The sequence below is a fragment of the Astyanax mexicanus genome, chromosome 1 (assembly GCF_023375975.1).
Source record: "Astyanax mexicanus isolate ESR-SI-001 chromosome 1, AstMex3_surface, whole genome shotgun sequence".
NCBI classification, from domain to species: Eukaryota; Metazoa; Chordata; class Actinopteri; order Characiformes; family Acestrorhamphidae; genus Astyanax; species Astyanax mexicanus.
Genome location: NC_064408.1, coordinates 16658544 through 16669067, shown reverse-complemented (window position 1 = coordinate 16669067; position 10524 = coordinate 16658544). Strand labels below are relative to the sequence as shown.

General features: G+C 38.5%; 1 protein-coding gene across 3 annotated transcripts in view; it reads right to left on the bottom strand.

Moving 5' to 3' along the window:
- Window positions 1-798: 798 nt before the first annotated feature.
- Window positions 799-10524, bottom strand: part of tbcelb (tubulin folding cofactor E-like b) — a 41988-nt gene continuing 32262 nt past the window's right edge. For all 3 annotated transcript variants that reach the window (XM_049471847.1, XM_007256952.3, XM_007256950.4), the window contains exon 9: window positions 799-4787. In XM_049471847.1, coding sequence (XP_049327804.1) covers window positions 4463-4787 — 325 coding nt within the window. In that variant the 3' untranslated portion in view covers window positions 799-4462. The remainder of the gene's footprint in view (window positions 4788-10524) is intronic.

Sequence of the window (10524 nt, the reverse complement as noted above, 5' to 3'; positions counted from 1 at the left end):
TGTGACTGGTCCCTGGTGTCTTAGGGCTAAGGCTGCTAGGATGGCCAAAACCCTCCACAGAGCTAAGAGAGGGCTTGCAAAAAGATGTTAAGGGTATACTTGAGCTTGAAAGCAACCCAAAGATGTTTAAACAACCCCCTTTTTAAAAAAAGTGTTCCAGAACCATTTATTTTTTTCTTTCAGCTTTAGTTATTGCGCAAGTAGTAGTTTTTGGATGAATTAGAATACTTTCATTCACGTTGAAGACCTTTTTTCAGACATTAGCTGTGTGTGTGAACACAAATGTCACCCTAGCTTTTTAAATAAGACCTCAGTAGTAAGGGTATGGCCAACAGAACACAAGAATTAGTAGGTCATTGCATCTTTCACATTTAATGGCAAAAAATTATTTATAGTGATTATATTTTATTTGTTTCTTCAAAATGACAAATGTACTCTAATTCTGATCTTTACAAACCACAGCATTTATAAAATGTCCTCTATAGCGCACCCTGTAGTTGCTTATTAATTGTATTACTTATTACTTTAGATTTGTACCCAGTTTCCATACTGATATCATGTTAAAAACATGGTATATTTGGAATTGTGGAGCAAGTTTTTGAAACAGGAAGGGCTCATCTGTGGAAGAAGCTATTTAGTGTTCAGATTTGATTTTGTTATCTTCCCATTTTTTGTATTTTTATTAAATGAAAAAAATAAAACAAAAATCAAAAACCCACATGCAAATGAATTATATAACATTATATAACCCCTACTTTGTTCGGATTTACTGTATAAAGATCATAGAGAAGCTAGAAGGACAGTTGATAGCATTTTATTCTTCAGCATCTCTCGATCAGACATTGCACAGGAAACAAAAAAAGGAGTACAATAGCGTTTGATTACCCATTGATATTACACAAAACATTAAAACAACAGCAAAAAAAAAAAACTATATAACATCAAGATTTTCCTAGACATGGCAGTTGCCTTACTGTTGTGACAGGCCTGGGATCCGCTCTCAGAAACATAGCCCGACCAGAAAGACCCAGCAGTGACAGATTACACAGTAGCACTTGCTCCCTTTTCACCAGCTAATCAACACTTTGGTTTCGGAGCATGGGAGAAAGGCCTTTTGGGAGTTGCTCTGAAAAGGCTTAGTATCAACACCATATCTAGAGTGAAACACAAACAACGAACCACTGTAAAAGAAGTACAGAGGCGAAAGGCAGGCAAACTCCGAGATGGAAAGCTCTAGAGAAAGCGAATAGACAACGCTGATTAAACCCGGGCAGCGAGGATACATGCAGCTGTGGTGACACATCGACCAAAAGACCATCACTAGGAATTAGTGGGATTCCCAGGGTAACATGAGAACAAAATAAGACTGATCTAATTAGATACCAAGAAAAGTGACAAAGGTGAATCAGTATTAGCATGGCCTAATCAAAGGATTAGGAGCTAAAACTGATTCAGAGAGAACTCAAATGGCAGCAAATGGACGTTGATGAGATGTCAGTGGGGTGGAACAGTGGTTGGCCCATTCCTTGTTTTTGTACTGAGGAAACGTAGCTGTTTAATTCTGACTAAAACAAATTAAGGACCAAATTGCGACAACATATGGGCCAAGAATACGTCAAGAAGGGCTCATCAGGACTCATCAGGACTCATCAGAGAGACAAATGATGGTACACAGAGAACAAACTTGTGTGTAACAAACTCCACGCATGCTATTCCCCCATCAATAGAGATAACATGCACTCCTAATGGGTCTTGAGTTCTCTGTTAACACTCTTGTCCAGTGTAGGGTTGCATAGGGTTGCCTGAAACTAGAGAGGAGGCTGTACCCCATATCACCAAGACCAGGATTAGAACCACTTTGCTGGGAAATGACACAGGAGCAGAAGGGTCAAGGTCTGGTAACGTAAAACCCATAACATATAGACTGGTGTGCAGCGATTGTGTTAAAAGAGACTCCCCAGATACATGAAACGTAAGGATTTGTGAAGGATTCGCTGTGTTATTTCCTAAGGGAACATGACAGCCACCCTTTGTTGTTGGTAATTGTTATTGAAATGAAGGTCAAAGGTCTCACAAGCTCAGACATGGTAAAAAGGTTCCTTAAAAAGCAGAAACAAGTACAATCCCCTGATGCAACAAAACTTATCTGTCCTGTGCCTCTTTGATGATTAAGCCATTTGGAAGATAGCATCATTGTCATGCAAAAACTTTGTATTTCTGAAATGTGAACTCCACATGAAAAGAGCAAAACCTTCTTATCATTCAATAGGAGTCATTAGGAGGGTTTCTATCCACCAATTTTTGCAAAACAAAAACACCCAACTATTTAATAATTACAAAAACAAATATATATATTTTTTCTGTTGTATTAACAAACAATGACGTATCACATGCGTCTAGTGCATCTGGTATTATGACATACTGTTTCATTAGTTTAATTCTTATTGCATGACATACAGTCTATACCCAACATTTACATGTTGTTAAATGTCCAGACTGTATCAAGCGATGGCGATTTAAAAAAACAAATGACCCTACAGATGCTCTGATCATGACACACCTTTTTAAAGATCGCTTTCAACATCCTGAAATGCCAAAACCAAAACTCATCTGAAAAAAATGTCTCTGCACTTCTCTCCCAGTGAAGAACTGTCTGGTGCATTTGCACTCCCCGATGTTTGACAGATGTCACCAGGGTGGCATCTGGGATTTCAGCGCTCATTAAGGTGGGCCACTACGTGTCCAACCAGGTGACAGCTATTTTAAAAAAGAGTGCAAATGACTTTAAAGATGGTTCTGCTCAAGGCAATAACTATGGACAGTAAATATCTAAATTTTGCTTTTTTAAATGCCACATGTAATTATAGCAACCTATGTTTTCTGCTGTTTATTTGCAAACGTGTAGTGGATGGAAACATGGCTTATTTCACTTTTTTATTGCCAAAATGAATTGCACAAAACTTTTGCAGAACATTTCGATAGGATGTAAAGTCTTTTTTGAACAAAGAAATTCTAACTCAATATACAGAATAACTGCCAGATTTAAATGATGTCAAACAGCTGAAATGAGGATGCAAAGTTTTCGCATTACAAAGACAATATGAAAGTATATAGGGTTGAATATTTCATTCAGACCCCTCCCAAAAAACTAAAGAATGACTGGAAAATCAAATATTTACATTTGTCAGACATAATCTTTGTTTTTATTTTTTTTAGCATTCATAATATTACGAAACCCATTATACACATAAAACTACACCAAACCCATAAGAAGCATTTAATAAAATGAGCTTAGGATAAACTCTTCTTTTTTCAACATACAAGTTGACGTACACACCCGTACACTCACACACACCCATACACTCATTACACCCACAACCTAAATATATTGTGTATACTGTGATTAAATCTGAGCTGAATAAATGAGAATCTACATTTACCTGGAGATGCACATTAAGTATGGCTATGGTCATTAACATTACTGTCATTCAGACTGGTCCCTTTTGTTCTTCAATGCAAACTAATCACTGCAAGCCAATGTATAGAACTAAGCATAACAAGTAGAGTCAGGAGAGCATGTAAACTTATTTATGCACCAATCAGGTCAAGGTAAATTGTTGTAGAGGAGCAAAAGTGTCTTTGCACATGTGCAGGGAGGTTCACAATGGACAAATATGGTAACTTGGCATTAATAATGGTAGATGAATTACACTCGATAATAGCATATTTATACAGGCTTACACAAGCTTCTGTGCTTTGCTAATCACACATTTATTTGGTGCTATATTCTAGGGCAGCTGTAGCCATACAATTTATATAATAGCTTTTTACTGAATAAAAATAAACTATGGTGTTAAAATGGTTTAAAGCATGATACCCAGTAACATTGATTCTATAGAATTAGAACATATGTGTGAGACTGTGTGAGAGTTTTATATAGTGCTTGTAACTTTAAGGTCATCCAAACTCTTGAAGATACCCCATCATAACCTGTTAAAAGCTTTTTGCTACTGAGAAATTTGTGGAATTACTCATCATTCCTGAGAAACAGCCTCACACACTCATCACATACATCACGCATATCAAATTTGAACAACAACCAAGCAATTAAAACGTCTTTTCATAAAATGCACCAGTGTCCAAACATCATTTCTCTTTACAAGAGAGTATCAGGGGAACTAGGGAAAGGTCACTCCCCAATCTCACACAGTGTCTTTTAGGCTAATACTCTTCCTGATGAAAAGAATTAGGATGACCAATCTCAGCTTAGCAAAACTATCTCTCTTCCCCAGTTGCCAACAGAAAAACTGTAACTGGGCCTCAAAATTACGCTTTATTTCAGAACTTCTAGTTCACAATGGTTTTATTAGGGGACCTCAGACTTTTATTTCTGCCTTGAAGATCTGCCATATCAAGTGCTCCCTTCTTCCCATGTAGTATCTTTATTACAGTATCCCACTAATCACTGAGGCTTTGGCACTACCAGGATCTCGTCTCCGTCCCGTATGCTGTAGGAGTGGAGGGCTCGGGCTCCATAGCGAAGCTCCTGAGGTGCTAGTGCATAGCCCAGCTGCCGGTCAATGTAGTACACGCGCATTTTGTTGGCTGGCAGCTGCACCAAAGGCCTGAGCTGTTTCTTAAAGTCGGCCACAGTCTGATCCAGTCGGAGCTCCAGCTGTTCGCTGTGGTCTGCAAAGCGCAGCTCCACCTGGGCCGAGCTCAGAGGACGCAGATCCACTTCAGCCAGCGGCTCCAGGCGCCCATAACGAGCTACCAGATTGTGGAACCTTGGAAAAAGAAGAAGACAAAGAAGTGAATCCTCTAACTTTAAATTCCTATTCATGCCTAGATAAATTTTTATAGACGAATGAAATGCATGTTAAGTTTTGGAAACAAAACACACAAATATTGCTTGGACAAATGGACAAATACACTACGGACTATAACAACTTTTTCTATGCACATTTTTTCCATTCATATGTCTAACCCTGTACACACATATTATATTGTTTTATTTTACATTTTTAAGTACTTTGCTATTCACAATGATTATTTTAAAGTTAATTCTATACTTCTACCCTCTGCTTAGATTTTAGATCTCTGTTTATATTTTTCTTATTTATCTTTATTTGTTACAGTTTTTACATTTTATACTTGATCACTTTTATCCTATTTATCTTTGCATTTTGCACATCTGCATTTTTGCACTCTGAAATCGTGTAGTTTAAAGATTATAATTTTAAATCAGTAATGTCATTCAAAGCATTTCACTGAAAGTGGAAGTACTATGTATTACTTTGTATGTGAAAAATTCAATGTTATTTGATTTGATCATTTGATTTGTTTGTGTACTTCACACCATGTCTGCAACTGACTGGTTGTGGGGCTGTGTCAAATTTTTACCTGCTTTCCACAAATAACGACAAGCTAGCTTTTCTTGCTAATTGCCAATCGTGTAAAGGATGGAATTTTAAGTGAGTAAAAGAGGACAGGAAGCAGAGAAAAAGAAAGAGTAGTCATTTATTAGAGTCAAAGAGTTTTTAGCCACATTGACCAAGCACAGATGCAAAAACAAGTTGCATTTGGTTTGAAGGTTCAAATACTTTAAAAATAGCTGATCATCCAAAAAATGTTTGGTTCCGTTTTGCTCTGTAGGTGCAAACAGAAGGTAACGGAAGCCCCCACCTTAGCAATTACCACCATTCTTTGGATGTGATAATTCTCCCTTAAAAAAAGAAGTTTCATACAGTGCTCTACAGACTGCAGTATGGAAAACACTACACCCCCACCTGTAGGATCAAACACATCTGGTAAAATGGTAAATTGTGTAAATTAAATTCCCTGCCTAACCATTACCTGAAGTTATGTCAAGATTTGCTTATGTGGCATCTGGCGCTATAAAATTAACAGAAATGGATGAAAGTATAGTTAAAATGGTCAGCAAGACGTGATAAACTGAAAGAGAAATGAATATAGAAGAGATATAATACATACTGACGGAATTAATATAACAATTTATAGAATGTATAGATAATGAATAACAATATATATAATGTATGGTATGTATTTTATGTATATTTTAATATGGCTGTATTTGAAATCCATATTATATAAAGACCCATAGCTATATTATCTGACGCTTTTATTCAGTGTTGTGATTTCTGACTGTATTTACTGCTGAATGTACCCTTTACTCACAGTGTATCTGCATGCCACCTGGTAGAGTCTGTAAAGTGCAGCGAGTTTAATTGCCGTGAGAAAGCTCTCAACAACCCACCCCACCCTCCGTCTCCAAACTTAGTGAGGGATTGTGGGAACGATAAGAGCGGATCGAGCAGGAATCATTCAATAAAATCTAGCGAGGGGCTTTAGGGTGTTTTTTTTTTTTTAAAGTGCTACAGTACGGAGCGAGCCAATCAAAGTAATTTCCTTCCCAGCCTGCCGAGAAAAGTGTCCCCACAAAGCGGAGGCTGAGCGTGGGTAGGTGCCTACGGCTCTGAGCCTCCGCCATGGGAATACTGCCCGTCCATACAAAGTGCCACTCTGTCTGACAGGGAAAAAAGCAAGTCTTGCTCAAAGGTCTCATTTAGCCAGGACTAAGCTCTCTTAAATGCAGGGGAAATCGCACTGGCGGTGATAACACGGCTGCCCTGAATTCCACCCACAGACTGTTCACTGATCAGCCCATGAGATGAGACTGGACAATGGCTAGTGGAGAGTACAGCGAGTTCATACCAGGAGATATACAGTGCGTCTACTGTAGGTACTGTAATACGGTAACCGATGGAGCGTACAGACAGAGAAAGAGCCATAAAGAGGAAAGATACAGTGACTTGTCTCCTTTAGTCAGTACTGAACGATGACACAAATGATGGGGTTGGTTTTCACCTAGATAACTTGTCCCAGATACTGCTAGTGTGTCACTTGTTCAAAATGTAAATTTTTGTAAATTTAAAGATATCCAGATCTAATTTTTACTTAGGACAGTAAAACTTGATTGAAATGCTGTACAGACTTGTGAAATCACCTTCAACGTGTCAATATTCCGTCTATTATTGTCTTATATTCATTAAAGCAGCCTTACAGGGCTTCAGTCCAGCACTGAGTGGGTTGTCCTTGTTCCAACAAACTCACTTGACTAAGTGCTAGTGTGTCTGATAAGGACAATCACCAACCTGTGCTGGACTCAGGCCCTACAGAACTGGAGATTAGTCACTTTCCTATTAGTGTAAATGCTACATATACACAAAGCAGTCTGCCATCCTGGATAACATCTACACCAGACGTTCCCTATTCCAGTCTTAGAGATCCCTCACTATTCCAGTTAATGCTGATTCCAGACAGGGTCAAGTGGGTTACAGTACTAAAAACACTAAAAAGTGTGAGATAAAGTCCTCATAAACCACAGATAAACACTAATAAAAATAAAGGTTGCTTAACAATTCTGCAACTGGTAAAGAACCTTTACATAATATGTTGATTCTTTAAACCTTACTAAAAATACATTCTTTTTGCATTATGCAGGATTTGGTATTTTTAGCTACTTAGCTGCCTTGGACTTCTCTACAACTGCACTTGTTGACAAGCTAAAGTGACAGAAAAATAGATATAGACTGAGGTGGTATCACAAAGATTCCATCTTCCATTCTCCATTAAAGAAAATGTTCTTTGTGGTCCTTTTATTACATCACTTCAATATTTATGTTTTAAGATTTTTTAACTGATTTTCGGGGAGTTTTAGTATTATTTTAGTGTTATTTAGTCTGGGAAAACACCAAGGCACCACACCATATTCAGGATTCAGCGTGATTCATATAGCCCAGATTTATAAAACTAGGCAGTTACTACTACCACAGCACATCATTTGTGTATGCTTTGTCACACAAAACATGCTGTAGCAAAGAAGTCCAATTAATAATGTAACTGTTGGCAGTGATCAATGTGTCAGTCTCACCTGACCTTGCTGTTTCCATAGCAAAAGCCCATCAAGATGGATGTGTTTATGAACTAATGCATAATAATGGCCAAAGGTTGAAAATGAAAACCAAAAACCAGAGCTATAGACGGTAGAAGAAAACATGTAAAATGTTGCAAACATTAAAAGAGACAGCAAAATATGTTCCATACTGCCAGATATAAACTAGCCATATAAAAAGTCTATATATATATATATATATATATATATATATATATATATATATATATATATATATATATATATATATATATATATTGTACCAGTCAAAAGTAATGTTCTAATCCATATTATGGCAAGAACTACTTAACTAGGTAAAGAAAAACATTTTAGCTTTAAGAAATGAAAGTCAGCCAATCGGAAAAAAAATCAAGAACAAATTTCCTCAAGTGCAGTCAAAAGGACCATGTAAAACGTTATGATGAAACTGGCTCTCATCAGAACCATCTCAGGAAAAGAGCAAGAGTTACCTCTGTTGAACAGGATAAGTTAACAGGTTTCAGTTTAGTCTTTTAAATTACTACATGAATCCTTATGTGTTCCTTCATGGTCTGTATGACTTTTAGGATTTAAAAGACAAATTAGGAAATAAAAGAAAAAAAAAGTTAAGAGGAAAGTTGTGTCCTAACAGGAAAATTGATCATGAAGTGATAACTCAGGGGACAGCTTAGGAACACCCACACCTGTGTACATTAAACACTGCCAGTGTGCTCATGGCAAGGCGATGTAAAGGAGAATGTGGTACAGGCTTGATAGTGGGTGTTTGATGGATGGGACATTCATTCAATTTCCAGAGTTGTGCCGCATTTGCATTTCTAGACCTACAGTGTCACATATGTATCAGGAATACATAATAAAGGACATTACCACCCACATTAGCGCAGTGGGTGGTAATGACTGTGACTGGTGGCGTCTGGCTAAAATTGCCCATGTAACCAGACAGCAGTTAAGCATATCCAGGTACAGGTCAAGTGCAGCGTTCTTTTTTCTATGGGATATGGCAAAAGTATAGGAACTACTATTTTGTTTTATGATTTTTCCACATTTCAAAGAATGGCATGACTGTGTAATAGATAATCTAATCATTGAAGTGAACATACTGTACAAAGTACTGAATAGGGTGCAGCCATAGCCTAAAGGTTGGAGAAGTGGGTTTAAATCTGGAAGGCTGCCAGTTTGATCCACTGGACTGGCAGGAAATTGGAGTGCAGTGTTTCTTCCTCCCTTAAGCAAGGAAACCAAACCCCCGATTGCTTCCTGGGTACTGAGATACTCTAGCTGCCCCCACACTAGTGTGTATGTGTGGGGGGGGGGGGGGGGGGTTAACTATTAAGCATGGGTTAAATTATAGAGGTTGCATTGCTGTGCAGTGGCTGTAAAGAGTTTTTGTTGCCTCTGCCAAACCAGGGCCATGTTTATACAGAAACAGATGAGCCCTAAACATCTTTCATTTACAACACTCTCCTCCTCTCGTCTCCTGCTTTCATTTTTCTTCCCTTTCCAGTGCCACTCTCTCACTCTCCACTTGATCTTGTTGTGGTGCCCGTACCCACAGCTGTGGTTTTATGTTCTCAAAGGCAGGTGGACATACTGCATGCAGCCCTTCATCTTCACCCTTCATTCATCCCTCACTCCAACTCTACTGTCATTTCTTCCCTCTATCATTCTAACAGTCTTTACTGTGCTGGCATAAACAGGTTATCTAATGGCCATTCTCCACCACAGTCCCTAGAAGGAGTCTCTCAGTACAGAGAGATCATGGCACATGGGCAGTAATTCCACCAGGTCGTATATATCAAATCGCCTCTACGTTGGTTCTTTCAATCCACTGTTCCTCTTTTTCACTTCTCTTCTTATTTTTCCTTCAAAGAGTGCATACACCCAATTCTCTTTATGCTTGGCTGGAGAAAGCCATAGGCCAACGGCATGGTCCGTGATACCAAGGCATGCAACCAAGCAGTACATGGTTAGAATTACTCGAGAGTGCCCCACTCCCTATATCCCCTCACCTACGTAGAGATAACAGTACCATGGCTACTTGGGCCCTGGCCTAAGCAACCATGGCAGAGCTTGGCGTTACATAACCTTTTAAGTTCTCTCCTTTTTCCACAGTGACCCCCACTGTATGATATGAACTCTTACTGAGTTCATATCAGTAAATAGGAGTAAATATGATATCAAATGGACATAGAGGGAGTTAAGTCAATGCTATAAGTTCCCTTTCAGTCATTTTCACAACTGTAGTTGTTTTTCTGGTTGATGAGTTTATTTACTTGGAGAGTTTTTTTCCCCTCTGTTTGGTCTGGTTTCACACAGTAAATTATGCAAGCACTTTGTTTCCTCTGATTGGTCTGATGCGGGAGCAAGAAATAAAATATAGCAAGAAGTTTCTGTGTTCTAGCGTGTGCATCTGTGCAGTGTGTAGCTACTTTATCACGGAATACTGAAACAGTGCGCTTTTAAACAGTGTTTTCAGTGGGACGTGCAGCGCAGATGTAGTAAACCGAGTTGCGCGGCTGTGAGGAGTGAACGCTGCACAGACCGCGTGT